The sequence below is a fragment of the Polyodon spathula genome, chromosome 11 (assembly GCF_017654505.1).
Source record: "Polyodon spathula isolate WHYD16114869_AA chromosome 11, ASM1765450v1, whole genome shotgun sequence".
Classification (NCBI taxonomy): domain Eukaryota; kingdom Metazoa; phylum Chordata; class Actinopteri; order Acipenseriformes; family Polyodontidae; genus Polyodon; species Polyodon spathula.
In genome coordinates, this window is record NC_054544.1 from 25,383,425 (window position 1) to 25,409,254 (window position 25,830).

Here is a 25,830-nt window from a genome sequence, read left to right on the forward strand (position 1 = left end):
TAAATGGGATTTCAAACTTAAACTCCAAGGAACTCATGACAACATTCCTACAGTAAGAAAGATAAAAATTTGAAGCATAACAAAAGAGCAAAAAAACCATTACCAATTATCAATCAGTTGATTCTCATTATCGAACAAGTATCAATTAGAAAGAAACGTTTAGGTGGCTTAAACAACTCTGGGTGTTAAATCGGTCAGAAAATAATAATCAGGTTATCTGGCCTAATGGCACTCAAACAGTGAAGTATTTTTAATGATTCAACACTTATCGTTGTTTATCCCTTACTTAGAGTCTTCTGTAATTCATATCACATTTACATTAGGTCAACCTGTCAATTTAAGTCAATGAACACAGGAGGGAACGGTTAATGAAAGTAATGATTACGGCACACTTTGGTTAATAGCAAACCTGTTACTGCCAGATTACACAACAGAGAAACAAAGGTTAGGAGGCACATCAATGCTTCTGACCTGCTTGATTTTTTTGTTTTTACTATAAGATTGCTGACTGACCATTCGGATTTAAGCTCTGCAGAATGTCTTTGCCTTAAGATTCAGAGAGCCATTGTGGGGGAAGCAGGAGAGTGAAGATGTGTGGCTCCAATCCTGACTCCAAAGTGAGTGAAGAGACAGCCCAGGAGAAATCTCAGAGGCGTGGGTTCAGGGTACACCAGAACCCTCCGTGGTTCTTGAATATCCTATTGGCTGTGCAGGTAAACCAGACACCTGGAATTCATTTTTATAATCTTTTATGGGAAGGGAGGAGCGGTAGTGTGTTTTTTTTAATTAAAAATAAATAAATAAAAACTATGATAGGAAATTCTGATTCATACAATAATTCAGTTATGCAAGATTTTATACAACAAATTTATACAACAATCTCAATCTTGGATAACCCACAGATGGATTTTATTACATTTTAAAGTACTGGAGATTTAGCCCCAGTGGGTAACCCGGGATTAACCATAAAAATAGGTGGTTGATGCAATCCAGGGGATTCCCTGGAAGAAATATAAGAGATCAGGGAGTCCCCTTGGAACCATGGATGCTGATACAAGAGGAGCAGGCTGTCAAGGTTGTAGCAGGAGCATTGTGAGTAGAACGTTTGGCTGATGGAGGGCTTAGAATGCCAGGACAGCAGGGGAGCTTTAAAAAGGACCAGGATGGGGGTTGCAGGACCTTGCAGAATGGCTTGAATTAGGAGCTGGTTGTGGAGGATCAACACCCTAGGCTTGGTCTACCAGCTGGCTGGGAGGTCCAGGACCCTGGTAAGCAGCACAGGCTTTAGAGACCTGAAGGTTCAGCTAGTTGAGGTCTGACAAGGAGCTGTGACTAGAGAATGAGCCCAGGGCAGATTGAGGAGAGACCATAACCAGTTTATATAAGGAGGTAAATCAAGGTTCAGCAATAGAAAACACCAGTTCTGAGACTGGCCCTGTGAGTCAGTCCAATAGTGATTCAAATTGGACAGCATCGAGAGGAGGGAAGGTTTATTTTCCGGTTAGGGCTGTCATCACCTGTCATTGTATGGCTGCCCCTGTCTGCCAGGTACTGCATTGTTTTCTGCGTGGTCTCCATAGTGACGGCTGTGTTTCTCATGATAGCGATCGTCTTCAGAAGTATGGTGATATTCAGTGCAGCGGTGGCTACTCGGAAGGAGCAGTGGCAGAGAAGCTTGTGCTGCTTCTCAGTGGCTCTTGTGCATTCTGAAGGAGTCTTTGTGAAGTAGCACTGTGATTGGGCATATCCAAATTAGGACAAGCAAAAAACACATAATAAAAAAGTGGCCACACTAAATTTTAAAGAACGAAAATAGGAGTTAGGAATGGAAGCAAAGTCCAAAAGCACTGTGTGTCATGACTCCTTCCCCCTGAGGAAGGAGTGGAGAAGGGGCTGACTATACTCACAGGGTAGCTTAAATACCTCCCATTCTCCTCATTGTAATCCACCAGTCTTGGCAAACCTCCTGTTCTCCTCATTATAATCCACCAGTCTTGATAAACCTCCTGTTCTCCACATTGTAATCCACCAGTCTTGATAAACCTCCTGTTCTCCTCATTATAATCCACCAGCCTTGATAAATCTCCTGTTCTCCTCATTGTAATCCACCAGCCTTGACAAACATCCTGTTCTCCACATTGTAATCCACCAGTCTTGACAAACCTCCCATTCTCCTCATTATAATCCACCAGCCTTGACAAACATCCTGTTCTCCACATTGTAATCCACCAGTCTTGATAAACCTCCTGTTCTCCTCATTATAATCCACCAGCCTTGATAAACCTCCTGTTCTCCACATTGTAATCCACCAGTCTTGATAAACCTCCTGTTCTCCTCATTATAATCCACCAGCCTTGATAAATCTCCTGTTCTCCTCATTGTAATCCACCAGCCTTGATAAACCTCCTGTTCTCGTTATTGTAATCCACCAGTCTTGACAAACCTCCCATTCTCCTCATTGTAATCCACCAGCCTTGACAAACATCCTGTTCTCCACATTGTAATCCACCAGTCTTGATAAACCTCCTGTTCTCCTCATTATAATCCACCAGCCTTGATAAACCTCCTGTTCTCGTTATTGTAATCCACCAGTCTTGACAAACCTCCCATTCTCCTCATTGTAATCCACCAGTATTGACAAGCCTCCTGTTCTCCACATTGTAATCCACCAGTCTTGTTATTCTCTTCTCAGCATGTGGTGATCCAGTCCTCTATGCTGGTGTTGGTCCACAGTCTTCTAAACCAAACCCTTCAGGAGGAAGGGGGAGAATGGAGCCAGTACAATTACCAGTGTATGGCTACAAGCCTGTTCAGCTCTGGGATCTCCACACTCCTGCAAACCATGCTGGGGACAAGGTATGTCAATACCTGCTGATTTAATTACAGACATTGGGAACTCCCTCCATAAATCAACTGGGCAACACATCTCAACCTTTAATTGGGAGTGTTAGCCAGGAGAAAAATGTCTTCTAAGGATCACAGTGTATCCAGATCCTACTGCACCACACAAAATCCTCTGAGCACCCAGGCACCGCACTCATACAAATACATTACTTAGCATTTTTATTTTACTTATATAAATTAAAATAATTACTTGGCTATTACTACGAATTACTACAAATTACTTTACATTACTAAAAATGACTGCAGATTTACTTGGATTTCTATCAGGAGGCGTCTGTATTGAGTAATTTAATTAAAATATTATTAACAGTTATTATTTTGAGCAGTGTATATTACAAAATTACTTAAATTAACAAATATGCAATACTTAGAACAAGTATTTCATTTACCCACAGTATTTTAACATTTTTATTCGTATTCACCTTTTCACTCTGCAAAATCAAAATTTATTTTTTTTTAAAGGGAATTAATTATTCAAGTACTGTAAAACTTCAAATAATTCCCGGGTCCCAAATAATCACCTGTCTCGCTTTGATTCACTTCTGGTTACTGATAAACCTAAATAAGAATACATTTAATGCAAGTATAATAAATATCAAACCTATTCAGTGGAGTCGTTTAACAAAACAAAAACACCAGATAAAGTAGTTTGTCTCTTTTATTGTTTAATATAGTAACATTAATTCATGAAATAGTGTAACATTAGTAACATTAATTAATTAAATTTGCTAATAATAAAAAAGACGAGGTTCAGCAGTATAGTTGTTTTTTTAAAACATAGTGTTTCAGAGCTGTACAGACGTTCTGTGTCGTTATCCATTAGTGTTCAGTTTTATTTGGATGTTTGCCTTTACCTTATTTTAATCTCTGTAGCTCTCCAGTTTTTCTGAGGTATGAATGAACCAGCTTTACATTATTTATTTATTTATTTTACATATTCTCATTTTGTTGATCATTAATGAACATTTCTGTACTGTGGGTGTTGTCGAGTGATTGAAAACTATTTTGTCTTTCAATTGAAAATGATGGTCTCGAGGAGTCAAATGGGTCAAAGTTCAAGTATATTTTCCTCTAGAGGAATTTTTACTTTGACGACACTACTGTGGTATCATACCTTTTTTTTCGAACGGCTCAGGATTGAAATATACCTTTATCTTTCATACATGAATGGGACATTTTGGTGCTGTATGGGGGGGGGGGTTTGCTTGTAAATAGTTGTATGCTGTGTTCACTTTGAGTCTGTCTGTCTGTGTAGCTGGTCTGCTCTTTCCCGTCTGATGACTATATAAGCTGCAGCCTGCATGCTGTGAGGAGAGTGTGAAATCATTTGATGCAGTGTCTCTTTTTCCTGCTGAACCCATGCAAGCCACCGACACATTGGTGTCAGAATAAAGTGGGATATGGAGACCTCAGATGGAGATTGGAAGAAAAAGGCGAGGGAGGAATGGCGGCAGAGAATGGGAAGAGAGGGCATGTTCTAAAGCAAGTACAAAAGGTGGGGACAGACCTGCAAGAAATTTGTGCAGAGCCTCGTGACAAAGGCCTACTATCTTACCTCGTGCTCCAAGAGTATTTCCAGCTGGTCTGCCAACAGTTCCTTATAGGAATACTGTCTTGAGCGTTGAAAGACCACGTGCTAGAGATCCCTATATGTCCCTGAAAGAAGCCATCAAAGAAGTGTTCGTGTGGGAGCTGGACCAGCGGTGCTGAGTCAATGCCAGTCAAGGCCTGCGCTGAGGTGCAGTGGCAGCCTGTGCTGCCCGAGAGAGAGAGCCGTCACCGCAGCTGCCCGAGAACCGCCTGCCGCCTCTGCCCGAGAGAGAGCTGCTGCTGTCGCCTGAGGGAGAGCCACCACAGCCTCTGACCAAGAGTCCTCAGCCACTGACCGAGTGCCTGCCGTCGCCTGAGAGAGCTACTGCATCCGCTGAACAAGAGCCCACAACTGCTGACTGAGAGCCTAAAGTTCCCACCAAAGAGCTTGGCTCCACAACCACCTCCAGGGAGAGAGTGTCCCACGCTGCCTGAGAGGCTGCCCCACGCTACCAGGGTCTCCAAGAGAGAGCATCGCATCGCCAGAGCCTCCGAGAGAGAACATCATGTCGCCACAGCCCCCAGGAGAGAGGTAACGATCCAAGGGAGCCCAGATCCAGGAGGGACTCTCATTGCGTGAACCCACGACAAGCCGACACCACAATATATTAGGGCTGCTTCGATAAACAGATTAATCAGGCCGATTAATCAACTAATGAATTCATTTTCACAATTTAATCAATTTTTTAAAAATTTGTTTCACGTTATAAAATGTCACACATCCACCCTGACTGCTTACCCGCCTTGATCAAAGTTTCATCAACGTCAGCCATGTGGACTGCAAACTCCACTGCAAAAGGCTACACCAAGTGTGTTTATGTGGGTACTATTGTAGCAGTTTATATTTTCTTAAAAGCAATAAATTAAGGGACTTCCAAAATAAATAGTGGAGGACAAAGAGATATTTTCCATTGTCAAGATCTCGGTCGGACCTCTACAATAAACGGTGTCCTATTATAATATGCAAACCCATTTTCAGTATTGCTCTCTGAAAACTATGATGGATTTACACGTTACAACAAGCCAAAAAAGACCACATTCCAGACTGGTCAAAGTTCATAAATCTGGTTTGTTCAACATGAGTGAATGATTCAATACTGGGAATCTCTTCTTAGAAAGATGGTATTTTATATATATATATATATATATATATATATATATATATATATATATATATATATATATATATATTATATATGTTTTAGTTGTGTTCGTTTTTTTCACAAAGTGGGGAAGCAATATTTTTGCAATATACTTTGTCAAAAAAAGATATATATGACTGCTCATTTTGTTTTCATGACATCAACAACTTTATTTTTCATCAGGAAAGATTGAGTTAAAAGTTCTACATTCCTTTTCCAGTTTACTTTTTGTAGTGGATTTGACTTTGCTGTTTAAATGCTAAGGAGAAAATACACATTTGGCAGATGTTTTAGGTTGTTTACTATTAAAGTATATGTGCAAGTTCTCCAGGATTTTTGTTTCATATGGTTTATGAAAATGCAAATGGAATGCATTGCTGGAACAGAGGTTGACTCTTTTTTTTGACTGTATTTAAACTTTGTTTGAGTGGTGATTAAATAAATACACTTTAAAACCCTTTAATTGTATTTGTTCTTTACATCTCACACTTCACTCATTTTTTTTTTGTTGTTGTTAGCTCAGTTTTATTATATTATTTAGAAAATACTTTCATATTGCTAAATTATTATAAATACATTTTATTTACAAATAATTCGTTTTGAGTAAATGCTAACTTAATTACTTAAAATATGCCAGTAAGGGAAATATGGTAAAAGGTAAAATGGTTTAATTAGTGTAAATAAATGCAACTAACAATTTTAGAAAATGCACAAAATGAAATTTACTGGTTGCATAAGAATTCAGCCCCTTAAGTCAGTACTTGGTAGAAGCACCTTTTGCAGCAATTACAGCTATGAGTCTTTTTAGATAGGTCTCTTCTAGCTTTGCACAGTAGGGTGGTGACATTTTTGCCCATTCTTCACAGGAAAATTGCTCCAGTTCTGATAAGTATGTTGGGGATTTCAAGTCAGGACTTTGACTAGGCCACTCAAGAACATTAATTCTTTTCTTGTTCAACCACTGCAGTGTGGCTTTGGCTTTGTGCTTCAGGTCATTGTCCTGTGGAAATGTAAATTTCCTCCCCAGTTTCAGAGTCTTGGCTGACTCAAACAGGTCTTCCTCAAGGATTCACGTGTACTTTGCACCATCCATTCTCTGCTCTATCCTGATAAGCTGCTGAAGAGAAGCATGACATGATGCTGCCACCACCATGCTTGACAGTTGGGATGGTGTTGATTGGGTGATGTGCAGTGTTGGACTTGTGCCAGACATAACACTTGGAATTTAGACTGAAACGTTCAATTTTTGTCTCTTCTGACCAAAAAACCTTGCAGTATCATCTACATGCTTTTTCGCAAACTCCATACATGCATTAAGAGTCGACTTTTTCAGTAATGGCTTCTTTCTTGACACCCATCCATACAGGCCAGCTTTGTGTAGGGACCGGCTTATTGTTTATGTGTGAACACTGACTCCCATCTCAGACACAGAACTTTGCAGATCTCTCAAGGTCATTGTTGGCTTCAGAGTGACATCCCAAACCAGTTTCCTGCTTGCCTGGCTGCTCAGTTTGGGAGGGCGATCTGATCTGGGTAGTGTCTGGTGGTATGATGCATCTTCCACTTCTTAATGATGGACTTCACTGGGCTGAGAGGGATAATCAGCGCCTTTGAAATGTTATTGTACCCTTCTCCTGCCCTGTGCCTCTCTATCACTTTATCCCTGACTTGTTTCGAAAGCTCGTTAATCTTCATGGTTTCTTTGTGAGTTGCAGTTTGAAAGTCTGTATACACCAGAGGAAAATTATCTACAAGTTAAACCACTTTGAGTACACCCAGGCTGAAACCATTTCACAAATTTTGTGACCTTGCAAACAAATCATTTGCACCTGAGATGATTTAGGGCTGCAATAGCAAAGGGGTTGAATACTTATTCAACTAAGATTATTTTTTTTTTCTCTGTAAATCCTACTTATGTATATTCTATATGCATTTTTTTACTTTATCAATGTGTTGTAGTTTCTATAGATTTGAAAGCGTCGTGGAGTACGCTCAGGTGTCAACAAAATGTGAAAACTTTGCAGGGGGGTGAATACTTCTGCAAACCACTGTCGTATTATTTATACTATATATATAATATATCTATATATATATATATATAATATATAATATATATATAATATATATGACATAAAAAAAGTTTTACCTGGTACCCTTTATAAAATTATTTACTATTTGTAAGTTATTTTAATTATTATTTTAAGTAAATTAAATTGTTTTTCTTGTGCATAGTAACTGGATGACTTAAATCTGCTATCAGTTACTACTAGAAATTACATGTTCAATAGATTTATTTTATTCATTTTAAGTAATTGCAATGATTATATTAAACAATAACAAATAATTTTTGGCTTACTTAACCTAAGTAATGTGTTTACTTACATATTCCATTATTAGCAATTACTGGCTGCTACTACAAATTACAATCAGGTAATTCCAGAATGGACAACTGTTTATACTATTTCTGAGTAATTGTATTTATTAATTTAAGAACAGGCAAGCATTTTTTTTTTTGAGTGCGGTAGAGCAATGACTTGGACTGTCTGTGCCAAGGTTGCACATCCCTGAATTATTATTTTCCTTACTTCTGAATCCACCCCTTAGAACTAGTGTACAAATTGTGCATACATAAATATATACACTTGCTTTTGAGACACATAAGTCTCTTTTTCAGGTGAGAAGTGCAAAGTGAAGACTGAAAATTTGCCTTGATATGCCACTTTTCACCTGAAGAAGAGACATTGAAGAAGCTGCCCTTTCTTCCAGGCTGCCCCTGCTTCAAGCTCCCTCCATGGAATTCCTCATCCCTGCAGTCATACTGACCTCACAAAAGATTCACAGAGACAACAGGAACGGTATGTAATGTTTTCATCACGTCAATGTGGACTAGAGACAGTGTATGGGATGGAGGATGCACATTTTTACTACTATGCATATGTCAAAAGTATGTGTGATGTCACAGTTATTGTTAAATACTCATGGTTTACATCTGACTTGGCTGCTACAGGGCAAGTACAATACATCAAGTTTTTACTGGTTTATAAAGAAAACAACTAACTTGTGTATTATTTGGTATGTAGTTTCCTGTATAGCCTAGAGCAGAGGTGTCCACTCCTGGTTCTAGAGAGCTTCTGGGTCTGTTGGTATTTGCTTCATCCGAGTTCTCAGTTACTTAATTGCACCAATTATTGTCTTAATTAGCCAAGGTAACAGGTGTTCCAGATCTTTAGCCTCTGATGCGTAAAAAAACCTAGAAAACCTCCAGGATTGGGGCTCTCCAGGACCAGGACTGGACACCTCTGGCCTAGTTTATAGGGTTAATTTAGCATGAATTTCAATCCATAACCTTCTTGTTGTTTTCTTTGAAGTGGTATTTTTAAAGGTCAGTCTTTTGCTAGACGTTGTTTTAGTTGCTAGGTAATGTATGGCTCCACAGGACCTATTTGTGCATTTCCCTGTGATTGTGGGGAGTTGTAAATGGATAACCTCTTTACAAAATTACAATTACATAAGGGACAGAAATGACAGCTGCACCACCAAGTGGTCATTTTTCAAAACCCCTAACTTTGGATAAATCTGGTTTTGGGAGGTTTTTCAGAAGCAGACATTGTGGCTAAAGTTAGTAAGCTTGGTAAATCAGTCAGTCACTGAGAATAAAACAAAACACAGGATACTGAAAAGAAATGTAAATTATATAATGTATGGCAAAATAAAATATTAGTGCATCTGTGAAATTAGCTACTGCAGACCACTGGTCACATTTACAGGTCAGAAGTTCAGGAAAACCTTTTCATCTCTTGGTACCAATTGGGAACTTCCCAGAGAAGTGTTCAACATCATCCAAGAATTCTCTTGTCCAATATACTGCAGCAACACCAAGGTGGACAAAGTAAATGAACTGCGGTATCAAATGTTCCGTGGCAGAAGAGGGAACGTTGAATCTAGGCAGCTGCCACTATGTGAAGACACTGCTGCAGCACACACTCAAACTATCAGGCTGCCAACTGGAGGCGGAGCCTCGAGAATTCCCCTGACATTCCTGACCCCACTGAAGGACATGGCTGGACAACAAACAGGTTTTCGGCCCAGAGGTCATCCTTGGTCTAATGTCATGCAGGTGTGCTCGAGCTTGCCGGTCATTGCATTTTGAACAATCTCAAATGTACGGCAGCCTGCAAGCTGCCGACCTGCTCAAATACGGCTGATGATTACAAGAAGACTCAACTATTGGACGCAGAAAATTCGTGTGATAGTGATGATGACTAGAATGACATGTTTGCATACTTTCTCAGTTTCTGTAAACTCACTTTGCCCCTATTGACACATGATTAGGCACATTCAAATGTGAATTCTCAGCATTGTACATTTGTATTTTAAAACATTATCGTCATACTTTTCAGAAAGAAAAGAAATCACAAGGTTGTCCATAATTATTGTTGGACTAAATTGTACCTACGGTATGGAAAAAAAGTGCATTTTCGGTTGTATTTCCTAAAATATATCTAAACCTGTGGTACAGACCCCTACTATATATATATATATATATATATATATATATATATATATATATATAGATATATATATATATATATCGTATATTAACTTGACTGACACTGAGCAACATTCAGTTAACTGCATATGCCTAGGACCAACCAATTCTGAGCTAGAGGCCAATTACTGAGATATGTCAAATTGGGTTGGAAAATGGCAGCCATTTGTAAAAATAGCACTTAACTGGGAATCTGGAATGTCCATCACATAATTCCAGACAGTTCAGACATCAGCCTAACTGAAAAACATTGTAGCTTTTAGTCCCTCCATTTGGTAGTTAAATATGGTCTGGCTCATGGATTGTGATGGGTGCAGTACTTCAATGGCAATACTGTCACAGCAATAGACTTACAGTGGCTCTCAAAAGTATTCATCCCCCTTGGACTTTTCCACATTTTATTGTGTTACAACATGGAATCAAAATGGATTTAATTAGGAGTCTTTGCCACTGATCAACACAAAAAAAAGTCCATAATGTCAAAGTGAAAAATAAAATCTACAAATTGTTCTAAATTAATTACAAAACAGAAAATAATTAATTGCATAAGTATTCCCCCCCTTGAGTCAATATTTGGTAGAGGCACTTTTGGCAGCAATTACAGCCATGAGTCTATTTGGATAAGTCTCTACCAGCTTGGCACATCTGGACACTGCAATTTTTGCCCATTCTTCTTTGCATTGCTCAAGCTTTGTCAAGATGGATGGGGACCTTTGATGAACAGCAATTTTCAACTCTTTCCACATATTCTCAATTGGAGAAGAACTGCAGGTCCGGGCTTTGACTGGGCCACTCCGGGCATTGACCTTATTGTTTTTAAGCCACTCCAGTGTGGCTTTGGCTGTATGTTTGGGGTCATTGTCTTGCTGGAAGATTAATCTTCTCCCAAGTCCCAGGTCTCTTGCAGACTTCAATAGGTTTTCGTCCAGGATTTCTCTGTACTTTGCTGCATCAATTTTGCCCTCTATCTTCACGAGCTTTCCAGGCCCTGACATAGAGAAGAAACCCCATAGCATGATGCTACCACCATCATGCTTCATGATAGGGATGGTGTTCTCAGGATGATGTGTGGTGTTAGGCTTGACCAAACATAACGCTTAGCGCTGAGGCAAAAAGCTCTATTTTGGTATCATCTGACCATAGGATTTTCTTCCACTTGGTCTCAGAGTCTCCCACATGCCTTCTGGAAAACTCTAGCCGAGATTTGATGTGAGTTTTTTTCAACAATGGCTATCTTTTTGCCACTCTCCCATAAAGGTCAGTTTTATGAAGTACCCAGGCTATTGCTGCCGTATGCAGTGTCTCCCAGCTCAGCCATGGAAGACTATAACTCCTTTAGAGTTGCCATCTCTTGGTGGCCTCCCTGACTAGTGCCCTTCTCATCCGCATACTCAGTTTTTGAGGACGGCCTGTTCTAGACAGATTCACAGTTGTGCCATATTCTCTCCATTTCTTAATAATGGAATTTACTGTGCTCCGGGGGATATTCAATGCCTTGGAAATGTTCTTATATCCTACTCCCGATTGGTGCTTTTGAAGAACCTTATTTCAGATTTGCTTTGAATGTTCCTTCGTCTTCATGATGTAGTTTTTCTTAGGAAATGTATTAACCAACTGTGGGACCTCCCAGAGACAGGTATATTTAACCTGAAATCATATGAAACACCTTAACTGCACACAGGTGGACTCCATTCAACTAATTATGTGACTTCTAAAGACAATTGATTGCACCAGATCTTATTTACGTGTGTCATAGCAAAGGGGGTGAATACTTATGCAATCAATTATTTTCTGTTTTATATTTGTAATTAATTTAGAACAATTTGTAGATTTTATTTTTCACTTTGACATTATGAACTTTTTTTGTGTTGATCAGTGGCAAAGACTCCTAATTAATTCAATTTTGATTCTATGTTGTAACACAAAAGTGGAAAAGTTCAAGGGGGATGAATACTTTTGAGAGCCACTGTAACTATCCCTTACAGAGACTAGGTGCCTAGCAGTACAATATTTCAGTCATGTAATTCTGTCTCAGCAATTGGGTTAGCTACTGTACTCCCTGGTAATTATGTAGAGTACTGTTTTGTTATGACTGCCTTCTTGTTTAAGACTTCAGGACATGTTTTATTTCAGGGACTGAGGTAAACTACACTTTACTGCAGACAGACAGTGTGAGCTGGAGTGAGCCAGTCAGAGAGGTAAGTCAATTTCTATCAAGAGAAAGGCTTTCTTTGACACTATCAGCTTGATTTTCAAAAAGAGCGGAGGGAAAAATAGGTTGCAAAACACCTTTGCGGCACAGATAAGTCAGTGGCACAATGGAATTTTAGGCTTTGCACTTTTTTGAAAATACACTCGCATTACAGCTTGTCAATTTTGAAAATAATGTATTGGTAGACACAGCGATCCCAAACCCAAAACTCCGATGAGGTCACTACTGGGATTAACCAGTTATTACCATCGCTTTATCCCCGAGTATGCCTTAATGGTTAACCCTTTAATCAATCTCACCAAAAAGAGTGCACCAAACTTAATTAAGTGGTCAATAGAGTGTCAGAGTGCGTTTGATACTACTAAGTGAATACTCAGCCAGGCCCCCACTCTCATCACACCACACCGATGTGTCAGATGTGAGTTTGGGTGTGGTCTTGTCCCAAAAGGGTTACAGAGTAGAACACCCGATATTCTATATCAGTAAAAAGATGCTCCCTTCAAAGCGTAACTACTCCGTGGTCGAAAAGAAGTGTTTGACCATTAAATGGGCTACTCACTCTTTACGATACTACCTGCTGGGACATTCATTTGATCTTGTCACAGACCATGCCCCTCTCAAGTGGTTAAGCATGATGAAGAACAGCAATGCCCTGATAACTCGATGGTATCTGGCATTGCAGCCGTTCATATACCACATGGTGCACAGTGTGGGGTAAGGCCATCAAAATGCAGATTATTTTTCCTGGGAGGGAAGCAATGGGAAAGGTAGATTCAGCCGAGTGTTCCTTTGGCTCCACTCTGAGTGGTGGGATATGTGAAGGAAACTGAATGATCTTTGGTGGTAAATCTCCCTCCCGCTAAGTAATGGGAACAGAGTACCCTGGACTGTTTGACCTGTCACTTCATTTCCATGGTTAAAGGGAAGTCGGTCAGCTAGAAAGGGGGTGGAGCTTCGGTGCACTAACTCATCGATCTGGAAAGGAAATGATGTGGCAGCCACAGATTGGAGGGGAGCGGTTGCAATCGTTTACCAAGGGGTCATGTGTGACGGTACAAATAGGGGACGAAGCGATGTAATCTGTTACTTCATTTTGGTCAGAGAACAAACTGGAAGGATCTGTAATTTGTGTGAAAAGCGTATTGTGAGTGTTTGTTTTGTTTTTCTCTAATTGTTGCTTGTTATTATTGGTGGACGGCTAACATGTTCCAGAGCTGTCGTCAAGGGTCAGCATGAACCCGGAACAACTCTGCGCCAAAAAGTCCAGAATTTTTTGTACCTGCACCACGAGCACTAAAACATTGTATTGTGTTTCATTCTGAAAATTGACTGTGTTTATTATTTGTGACTGTTATTATTATTTGACACTTTGCCTCATGACCCAACAGCAAAATTAAATCAAAATGTTACCCATCCACAGAACTACATAAACGTAGAAGGCAATACAATACAACCCACCTTTCCAAGGCTACAGTAGCTCTCAAAAGTATTCACCCCCCTTGGACTTTTCCACATTTTATTATGTTACAACATGGAATCAAAATGGATTTAATTAGGAGGTTTTGCCACTGATCAACACAAAAAGTCCATAATGTCAAAGTGAAAAATAAAATCTACAAACTGTTCTAAATTAATTACAAATACAAAACAGAAAATAATTAATTGCATAAGTATTCACTCCCCTTGCTATGACACACCTAACTAAGATCTGGTGCAACCAATTGTCTTTAGAAGTAATTCATTGAATGGAGTCCACCTGTGTGCAATTAAGATGTTTCACATGATTTCAGGTTAAATACACCTGTCTCTGGGAGGTCCCACAATTGGTTAGTACATTTCCTAAGAAAAACTACATCATGAAGACGAATGAACAGTCAAAGCAAATCTGGAATAAGGTTCTTCAAAAGCACCAATCAGGGGTAGGATATAAGAACATTTCCAAGACATTGACTATCCCCTGGAGCTCAATAAAGTCCATTATTAAGAAATGGAGAGAATATGGCACAACTGTGAATCTGTCTAGAACAGGCCGTCCTCAAAAACTGAGTATCCGGGCGAGAAGGGCACTAGTCAGGGAGGCCACCAAGAGGCCTATGGCAACTCTAAAGGAGTTACAGTCTTCTGCAGCTGAGCTATGCATACGGCAACAATAGCCTGGGTGCTTCAAAAAAACTGACCTCTATAGGAAAATGGCAAAAAGAAAGCCATTGTTGAAAAAACTTACATCAAATCTTGGCTAGAGTTTGTCAGAAGGCATGTGGGAGACTCTGAGCAACCTTTCCACCATTTCCACCACCGCTACTACCAGGTGACGTTTCCCAGCTGGCTCGCCCAGAACTCCCGTGGCCATGATGCTGGTAGCCAGCCACTCAAATATGACCAGGTACGCCTCTGGGTCATCCTCCGTCGACATCTTCATTGCCCCAGCCTTTGGTGCCGACATTGCTGGTGTTCCTGTAAGGGCTGGTGCTGTGGAAATTGCCAGCCCTACCTTTTCAATGAGCACAGTGTAACGCTCCTCCCTTCTTTTCTCCTATGTCTCCCGTGTGCTGTCCAGCACCTTCAGCAGCTCTGCCAGTGCTTGCGATTCATATTCCATGTCTCTGACACCACGTGTGGCAAAGTGGCTGAGTGGAAACAGGTGCAGGAGTGAAACAGACAGAGATTTGTGTCCTGTTTGGAAAGGGTTTTTATTTTTGCTTTTATCCAGGTCTGGTGACCAAAACAATAATCCCCCGGCAATACACAACAATATGTACTGCACAGGGTAAACAATAATGGGATTGCAGTCACAAATAATAAGCACAATATCCGCCTTACAATAATGCTAACACAGTCACCAGTCCTGGGCGAGTGCAGTAGTGCTCGTGGTGGGTGGTTCATGTTTATTTAGTGACAGTGGTGAAGTGCTAGACATTAGCCGTCTAGTAATTCACAAGACAAAACAATTACAGACAAACAAACAAAACATTCACAGGGTCTCTCACAGTCCTTGCAGGTTTAATGTTCAAACCAAAGCGAAGGAACAAGATTGCAAGTCTCCATCCCCTTTTATGCTGTCACACATGACACCATGGTAAATTTGTGCAACCGCCTCTACAATCTGTGGCTGCCACGTCGTTTCCCTTTCGGGTCAATACGTTATTGCAACGGAGTCCACCACCTTTCTAGCTGCTGACTTCCCTTGAACCCGGGAAAGAACTGTCGGGCCAACCCGTCCAGGGCACTCGTTGCTTAGCGCCCTCACAGGTTGGAGGGAGATTTACAACCAAGAATCATTGTATTATTTCTGTCACACTCTAGTACAGTAGTTTAATATTATACACATCAGCACATACATTGCACCAGAGTATAAGTCACTCCCCCTTTTTAAGGGCCCCGCAAAAAATTGACTTTTTACAGCGGTTTTTAAAGTAGTTCAGAGATGGGAGTTGATCATTAAGATTTTTTTTCTTGCTTGCATTAATGATTCCCCACTGTTCTGACACATTTAGGTAACACTGATGAATGCATACTGTATGTGTTCATTGCATTATCTTGTATCAGTTTTACTGTCACAGTCTATCATATCATGATGTTGTTTAGCATAAGAACATAAGAACAAGAAAAAATGTAGGAACGAGATGGAGGCCATTCGACCCATCTAACCCTATCCGCTTCCTAGTAGCTTTTTTTCTCAAAACTTGGTCAAGTTGGGTCTTAAAGGATCCAAGCAATTCTGCCTCAACATGACTAGCTAGCCCAATCCATACCCTCACCACTCCCTATGTGTCTCCTTCATTCTGTCCTGTCTATCTCCACTTAATTTCAAACTGTGTCCTCTGATTCTGGTTTTTGTACTGTGCTTAAAGTATTAGTTCATGTTAGCTATGTCAGCTCTTGTTAAGATTGTATTGCTGCTCACGGTAACACAGTCGCACATACAGTAGGCTGCAATCAAATGCACAAACTCACACATTCTCCAAGAAACACAGCAAACACTGCAGAGACAATAGCTTCAGAGAACACACCCAAGCCCAGGTTTTACCAGTTTGTATTGCTTCATAATGCCTTTCAAGCTTTTAAACTGAACATTAAAACACATGGACCCCTGCCATGTTTTTACAAGTTACATTACAAATGTTACGCTTGCAAAGTGTAATAAAGCACAGTAAAGGTAAGCATTGTAAAGCCCAGTGATATATTAAAAGACATGTCAAACCCTGGTAATCTATGGTAAATGCAAAGTATAACCATGGCAAGTCTGCAAAATGAGTGTGCAAATTCAGTGTTAAACTTTTATAAAGGTAGAATCACATAGTTATGTTTTTTATGTTAGTAGGTCATTCGATTTATTTCACAAAGCAGTGTAAAATAGTTCTAAAGGTGTTTTTCTCTCTGTAGCTCCAGGGAGCTGTTGTCATAGCTGGAATCCTTCAGATTCTGCTGGGCCTGTCCGGTGTGTGTGGTGTACTGTCTCTGCACTGTGGACCTCTGGTGATTGCACCAACTCTCTGCATCATTGGCTTCTCTATATTCAAGGAGGCAGCTCTCTTTTGCTCTGCGAACTGGGGTGTCGCAGCACTGTGAGTATCCTTACTTTCCAATATGAGCTCTATCCTCAGTTTAATCACATAACTACCTTTAAACTGCAACATCAACTATATCTCAGGGTTTTCAGAAGCTATGGATTAGTTCTAGCCTCTAATTGGCTAGAATAATAAAGCTATACATTGAGAAGCACCAGTTTACATTTCATCAATCTGCATTCATGTTTGTTACAGTATGCTCTGTCAACATATTGTAGATGCCTGAGTGAAATGGTGAAGTAGCCTTTGTTCATTTTGTTGCTGGGTGTTTCTTTTGTTAAAAGTAGCTCCTAAGAAGAACATACACTGCTGTGCACGTCTTAGTCATGTTCCATTTTTCTACTCTGATGCATTATGAGCATCAAGAATTTACTCAAATCCTCCACTAGTGTTTTCTATTATTATAACAACCTTGAAAAACATTGAGTGAAATATCTTGCATCATTTGATTTTCAAGGTGTGTTATTAGAAGCATAAACAACAAGTACAGAGAAACCTCATCTGCAATTGACAAACCCAGGACTGGAAGACCCAAAAAGCTGTCTAACAAGGATGAGCAATACTTGAAGATAATATTCTTAAGGAATAGAAAGAAGACAAGCATTGAATTGACAACAAAACTGGCAGAAGGCACAGGTGTCGTTAAGCACCTTTGACCATTGTTCCATAGTCCAATTTATGTGTTCTTGTGCATATTTTAGCCTTTTAGTTTTGTTCCCCTTTATTAACAGAGGTAGTCTTACTGCAACACATCCTTTAAGTTTCAAGAGTAACCTTTGTACTGTTGGGCAACGACACCTGTGCCTTCTGCCAGTTCTGTTGTCAATTCAACTCTTGTCTTCTTTCTATTCGTAAAGGATATTATCTTCAAGTATTGCTCATCCTTGTTAGACAGCTTTTTCATAAAAAAGTGTCATTTTTTTATAACGTGTGGTAAAATGTGGTAAAAATTATATATAATTTATATATATATAATTATATATATATATATATATTATATGAATATATCCATTATTAGATATCATTTGGTTAGTTGAGTAATAATACACTTAGTTGATAATAAACTTGCAAAGGTGTTTTTTTAATGTAAATGTATAACATTGCTGTTAATGTGAGTATTTCACAGTTTGGTTCATACACATGAATTAGGAGTGAGAACAGTGAATTACAAGCTGCTTCCTTTACCTTGTGTGTGACTCCCCATGTCCATGCTTCTCTAGTGTGGTACTGCTGATCATCCTCCTGTCTCAGCACTTCCACTCCTGCTACTTTCCTTTCTGGAGACCCAAGAGACCTGAGGGCTCCTCCAGATCTGTCCAATACACACTCTGCAGAATGCTCTCGGTAGGAATATTTCTTTCTTATTTTTTACATAAGGGTCATTCCATGCCAACTCAACCAGAAAAGGGGCATTTTGTTGACCCAGCAACTGTAATGTAAAAGTTAATAATTAATAATTAAACATTTTTAGATACTGAAATGTATTTTAAATTTGTGATCTTCAGTTGCTTTTGTGCATTTTCATTTGCAAGTGAACTGTGATATTAGGGCCTTATCGAGCACTATATTCTGCAATTTTGAATACTGACCTTGGATACTGTTTTAATTGTGGAAATTGTTGTTGTTTTTTCTTTTAATTTGTTGCAAAATTCCATTACCTTTCACATTGTATGCAGTTCTGTGCATGGATAACATTTTGATTTCATTTTGCTTTTGGGATTTTATATACTGCTATGATACGTACCAGATTTAAAAGCATGTACTGTATTACAGTCCACGTGTCGTATTTTTTGGCAAGTCATATTTTCAGAATCGTATCCTTCTGAATGAAATACTTCAATTGAAAATATAGTAGCCTAGCCTACTCTACCAACAAACCAAATACAGTACATCTAAACGGAAGCCTACTTATTTTAAAACACAGTCCTTTCAGCTATGTATTTTTCACATTGTATCTTTTTTGTGTTCCCTGAAAAATGGACAACGGATGGAACAGGTCAAAATGAAATAATCAGATCTGCATCATACTCTTTTATCCATCACTGAAGTCAAAATGTTATAGGGTCGGGTATGTGAGTGCTGACTGTATACAGTATTATGGTCCTGATGAGATACATGGGATGTATGATGATATCTAATATTCATTAATATAATTGGTGCAGCATATATTCATGCCAACCTTTAACCACATTAATAAATCACTGAAGAACTATCTGTACCTACAAGATGTTTTAAGGGATGTGAATCACAAGACAAACAATAACTGTACAATATATCATGGAAAGAAAGTATCACGAATCATCGATACACAATGAATCTTTACATGTCTATTAATTGGGTGATTATTTCTTTTTCACTTGGTTTCAATGTGCTTCTCTACATTCTCTGCAGGTCCTTATTTTATTTAATGTACAGTACATTTCAGTAAGCAGTATAACATGGAATTCATTCCTGCTCTGTTATGAGTCGTGTTTGTGTCTTGTTTCTTTCCCAAAGATCTTGCTACCTGTCGTGTGTGTTTGGATTGTGTGCACCTCTTTGGAAGCCGCTCACATTTTCCCTCGACAGCATGTTGAAGAGCTAGCCTTCTCCAGGGACAGGAATATCAGCGACTTCGTTCCCTGGCTCTGGATCCCTTTTCCAGGTAAGGTAAGCTGTGTGACAGGGAGACCAAGGGTCTGGCAAGCAAGCAGGACCTGCAATAGAAACTGCAGTGAAGAGTAAGGTTGTACACAATGAAAAACAAAAAAGGTACTGACCCTTTAACAGGGTCGAAAGTGTTGCAACCATTACCCCAGCTAAAGCTGTTTCAGTGACTGGCAAGAACACACAAGCACCTGCTGTTCTTGAGTCCTGTACTGAACAGATAGGTGGCCAGGTTAAAATGGCAACCAATTATCCAATTGAACCTGGCCGCAGTCTCACAGTCTTTCTTTTCAGCTCCCCTCCAACTCAGTCAAGCCACTCTCATGGCTGGCTAGTCTGCCTTCCCCAATGCACTTACATGTTTGCATATATCTAGAGAACTGCTTAGCCAGTTGTCATGGCATTAACATTATTTAGCATACAGTAGTATCAGATTCTGGGTATATCCATAGGTCTGTTTATGTGTCACACTATTTGCTGTGTGTGTGTGTGTGTGTGTGTGTGTGTGTGTGTGTGTGTGTGTGTGTGTGTATAAAATTGTAATTAAACATGTAGAATGTTTTCTGATTCTTATTTTATAGTACTCTGTACATACTGTTGAAATATATGTAATGGTCATCAGCATTAAATGAGTTCACTGCTGTTTTATTATTGAAACCTGAGTACGTTCTGAAGAACGACCAGCTAGTTTAACAGACCCTAATTAGTGTTAAACTTGGCCTATCCAATGTTACTGTAGGTAAGGTAGTGTGAGAGCAGTACTAACCGGGAATTGTGAAACCAGCAGTTCAATGTGAATAGACCCAAAAGCGTATAGTACTATGCAGTAAATCTGAAATTAACACAGTACATTTTTATAAACAGCAGAGGGCAGCATAATGGCACATTTATTATAGTGAGCTTGCAGTGCTTTAAGGAAAGCTTCTGGTGTTAAGCTGGCTCTACCTGTGTTTTAGGTGAACGGGGTCTGCCTCTGATGACTGTCCCCTCGCTGGCTGCAGGGGTTGCAGCAGCTCTCTCTGCTGGGATGTGCTCGCAGGAATGCTACATGGCCACAGCGAGGCTGTTGGAGGCCCCTCCCCCTCCACCACAGGCCTATAATCGCGGCCTCTGCATGGAGGGCCTGGGCAGCACCATCGCGGGAATGTTGGGCAGTGTTACCGGGGTAACCACCAGTGTGGCCAATGCCTGCGCTCATGGGCTAAATCAGGTGGGACACTTTGAATCGTGGTCAGACACATTGGACACAGTGGGTGCATTAATAACTGAGTGGCTCATAGCAAGCATTTTTCTGCTCACTCAGATCACTGATGAAACCTGCTCTGTAGCACTCCGAGCAGCGCAGGGGGAGTGGAACTGATAATGCCGTTAAGTGAGTTCTTTCACTGAGCTTCCCTGAGCCACTCACTTACTCAACACACCCACTGTTATGATATGGTTGAAGGCAATGAACAAAACATTCATCTTCTTGACTTAGTTTTATGTGTCAATTTTTTTTTTGTGTCACAGTCACAAACTATTTATCAGTGTTACATTTTTTTTTTTCGTAAAATGCTTTCTAGTTCTAAACTACTGTTAAAAAAATATCAGCTGTTGAACAGTGTGGCAAGATAGCATTGTGGCCCCAGATGTTATCTTCAGGTAGAGAGACTCACAGTGGTGACGCTGCCCGTGGCACGGGGCACTCCAGCAGTGGCGTGGGGCACTCTGGCAGCGGTGCAGTGCACTCCGGCAGTGGCGTGGGACACTCTGGCAGCGGTGCGGTGCACTCCGGCAGTGACTTGGGGCACTCTGGCAGCGGTGCGGTGTGGTGCACCCTGGCAGTGGCGTGGGATACTCTGGCAGCGGTGTGGTGCACTCTGGCAGTGGCGTGGGGTACTCGGACAGCGGTGCGGTGCACTCTGGCAGTGGAGTGGGGCACTCTGGCAGTGGTGCGGTGCACTCCGGTAGTGATGTGGGGTACTCTGGCAGCAGTGCGGAGCACTCTGGCAGTGGAGTGGGGCACTCCGGCAGTGATGTGGACTCTGGCAGCGGTGCGGTGCACTCCGGCAGTGATGTGGGGCACTCTTGCAGCGTTGCGGTGCACTCCGGTGGTGGCTGTAGTGTTGGCCAATTCCAGATTTTTTCCTGTCTTCTATCTTTCTGAAACCCATTTCTTGGACAGTTATGCCTGCCTCTGTGCTGTGACCTCTCAACTCTTTTTTTTTTTTTTTAAAGGTACAGTGCTGAGTAGCCTACTCAAACATCCATTCACAATTTGAATGTCTCATTATTATTATTGAGAAAAATGTATATATGGTTTGATTTTGAACATAGTAATAACAACAGTTATTTACCACATTTATGGATATGTTAAATAAGTTACCCCCATTTCAAACTGATGACCCAGCGACATGTCAAACTGAATTGAAATTAAGTACGCATTAGTGCCACACTTCATTATATTGGATGGACCAATTGATTGCCTACTGGCGAACTGAAGTGCACCACAGCAATCTCCCACAATGCATCATAGTGAGTAATGACAAAACCAGGAAGTGAGTGCATGTGAATGGATGTGTTTGTTTACGTTTGTTATTGATATTGTGCAACTGTACCGATGAAAACATGTGCTCACTCTATCACATAGCATTCCCTGTTCTAGCTAGCTAGTTAGATATGGATTCAAGTGATGCCAGGAAGAAAATAAGAATGATGATGGCTATTGTCAGCATGATGGTGGCGACTAGAAATTTTTGGCATAATACCTTGCTCCAATGCACGCCAGCTGCGCTATAAACAGGTGCTAAGTAGAACGATTTGGTAGTGGATTTTAATACAACTTTTGTTTAAGTAATATGCATTATATACTATATATATATATATATATATATATTATATATATATATAATATATATATATTATATATATATATATATATATATATATATATAATTTTGCATGTCAGTGACATTTAATGTGAGATTTATAGTATTCACTCAGTCAAACAGTTACTGTTAAGAGAAAAAAAAAAGAAAAACACCTGACACTATGTGAATGCCACCTGACTAACCTTCGAAGGTTTAGAACTACCTTGGAATTCCTGGCTAGTGAATGAACCTTCAAACCTTTGAACACAGCTCTAATTTTAAGATCTCTAAATGTATTTAAGATATCTTAAAATGACATTGAGGTATCTTAACAAAAATAAAGATACCTCAATTCAAAATATTGTAGCATGCACGAGGGTAGGGTTCAGGGCTGGTAGGTGACGTAATCAATGAGGCCCAATACCAGCTCCGGTATTGGTATTGGTACCAGCGGTATCAGCGCTATGCTTCAGAGCAGGAGGTCCCTCGTGTTCCACCTCCGCCTGAGAGAAGCCCCTGCCTGCAGGAACTCTTGTTCATCACAATATATTTAAACATTTAAAGTTATATGTGAATAAGGTAGAAATATCTCTGACTTGATCTGACATATCCCTACAATATCACTTTGACTGCTCATAGGAACCCTGTTTCTGGCTTGAAGAGTTGTTTGGATTAACTGGTCATTGGTGGCTCAGTAGCTAGGAAGCTCTACTCTATTACAGATGTCAGTTGTACTATATCCCTTCCTCTCCCTCTCCAGTGTGGCTCAAGACAAAGCATCCAGCTGTCAGCTGTGCTGTGTTTACTGTTGGGAGCGTCACCTAAACTGACACAACTGCTGGCCACCATTCCACTGGCTGTCCACGGTAAGGGAAAGCTCCAGTGAGGTTTCATATCTACAATCATTTGGCTAACGAGAGCAGTTTATGGGATGAAGGAAATTACGAGACATAGTTCCATCAAGGGATTCTGTGACATTGTAAACCACAAGAGTAAAGTCTGAGTAGTTTGTAAAAACTCACAGATCCAAAGAATTCTCTTTAATGAGGGATCCCTGGTAGTGTAGTGTTTGACTTTTATTTCTACACAGCTGAAGAAGAAGGGCTCTGTCTGAAACATCCTGAAATAAATCATTTTTTAAAAATCATTTAAAACTATTTGTGTACACCACCCTCCAACACACATTTAATTGTTTTGCCTCCTTTCATACATGCCCTTGAAAATTTGCAAATAATAGTTAAGAAGAAAATAGTCAAAAGATTTTAATAATCATGAAAGTGGTAAGGCTATTTATTCCAAGTAACACAATAATTTTACAGTTGTCGTTATCACGCCTTTTAATAATTAAAGAAAGTAATTTCCTTATTCCCCTAAAAAAAAAAGAATGATACAATTCCGTTTGATTTCTGTTTGACCAGCTGCTTTCTTTTTCAGGGGGAATTCTAAGTGTCACCTACACTGTTGCCATAGCAACTGGCATCACCTACTTCCAGAACACAGACATGGACTCCGGCCGGAACATCTTCAACATCGGGTTCACTGTGTTCATGGGTCTATTGGTTCCACAGTGGGTGAGCAAGAACCCGGGCAGCATTGTGACAGGTTAGTGCCCCAGCCTTTCATCTAGGGGCCTGGCTTCAAGACTGGCTTAGGTAATACAATTAGTTTGAGGTGGCCGTCACTTATTTCTCAAATTACTAATTGTTTCATTGGTCATTTTCTTCAGTTGAAGATTTGTTTATTCTTCCGTAGAATTGTATAATTCATTTTAGAAAAGATTTTTTCTAAATTCTGCAGTATACAGTATTTCAAAACACTAATATAGATATATTTCAAATATATTTCAATATATTGTAGTTCTTTTAATAACACTATGTAGTGCAAAGTATCTCATTATATATTCCTATATATTTCAAAGTCCTTTGAAAATATATTGTATACTCCTTCAAGAATTCAAAATATATTAACTATATTGCAATGTGTAAAATATATTTAATCAAAATATGTTCCAAGATATTTCAATATATTTAAAAAACTACAACATATTACATTGATACATAGATGCACATGTGATTTTTTTTTTTATATTGCACTGTTGTAACAGTAAATACATTATATTGCAGTATAAGATGTTTTAATATATTTTAACAATCATTTTCTTAAAGTCTAAAATAAAGTAGTCGAAACAGGTGGATTTCCTGGTACTGTAAAATGCTCTAAAAATTCAGCTGCGGCTTATCCCAGCAGGATAAAAAAATAACTCAAAAGTCTATGAATAGGCAGTCATGTCAGTTGCAATTGGTGTTAGGGTGTAATGAACATTTCACTATAAACCACTATCTCTTCTCCTATCAATCAAGTGCATTGACTGTACAGTCTCTTTCCACAGGTGTACAGAGCATCGATGTTCTATTGCTGTCTCTCCTCACCATTCCTGTGTTTCTGGGTGGAGTTCTAGCCTTTCTCTTAGACAACACTGTCTCAGGTAAAGACGCAGCTATCTATTTTAAGTAAGGAACTTATAAACGGCTTATTCATGTATGTGCCTATGCAAATGATTCGTGATCAGGTGACACATGTTCTTCCAGTTCACCACAAGCCTGCAAAATCAGTGGCTTCTTTTAGAAGCGTTTGAAAAGGTTCTTTACAGTTTATTTTGAACACTGTGGTTAAAAGGGCAAGTACTCCCAAGTGCCGGGACTGAACAGCCTTTAGGATTTCCATTTGGATTTCATGTGCTGCCTGTTTATATGTTACAATCTTGCTCATTAGCCCCCTATCCAGGTCATGTATGTTGATTTATAAAGAGCAGGATTCCCAGCACTGATCCCTGTGGAACACCACTGGAACTGTCTCCCCTTACAAGTAATCTATGATCCTGTGCTACTTGAATTCAATGATTGCCATTGATTTCTCCATGGAAATGAAACGCTATGTTGTATTATGCATGTTCATACACTGGAACCTGGTGTTGGTGCCTCTAGCTGACCCTTGTCTCTGCTGCCCCCAGGGACTGCACAAGAGCGAGGTCTTCCTGCTGATGTGTCCGGGAGCAGAGCCTCAGCAGCGGCAGGATACTCCGAGCAGCAAGCTCTCGTCTACAGCTTACCCTCCGCTGTGAGAATGCTCCTGGCCCATCGCCGCCTTGCAAACTTCCCCTTCTGCACAATAAGTCCACCAGAGGAAGTACCATCTCTGGAGGAAGTGACATCGGCAGAGGAGAGGGCAGATTTGCTGCTCTCCTGCAGGTCTGAGGGAGAGGCAACTCCAAACTGGCACAAGGAAAAGGTTCCCAATTCTGAATGATAAGACTGGAAAGATGCCAGACACTTCTGGGCACATTTTGTTCCCTTACCAGTCATTTGAGGGG

General features: G+C 40.0%; 1 protein-coding gene across 1 annotated transcript; it reads left to right on the plus strand.

Moving 5' to 3' along the window:
• Positions 1 to 590: 590 nt before the first annotated feature.
• slc23a3 (solute carrier family 23 member 3) lies at positions 591 to 25,766 on the plus strand. Its single transcript, XM_041264531.1, has 13 exons — positions 591 to 713; positions 2,693 to 2,856; positions 8,403 to 8,491; positions 12,319 to 12,383; positions 16,781 to 16,962; positions 18,186 to 18,229; positions 18,981 to 19,012; positions 19,462 to 19,609; positions 20,568 to 20,821; positions 23,221 to 23,326; positions 23,895 to 24,062; positions 24,850 to 24,945; positions 25,471 to 25,766. The coding sequence occupies exons 1-13, from the start codon at positions 591 to 593 to the stop codon at positions 25,764 to 25,766; spliced, it is 1,767 nt and encodes a 588-aa protein (XP_041120465.1).
• The last annotated feature ends 64 nt before the right edge of the window (positions 25,767 to 25,830 follow it).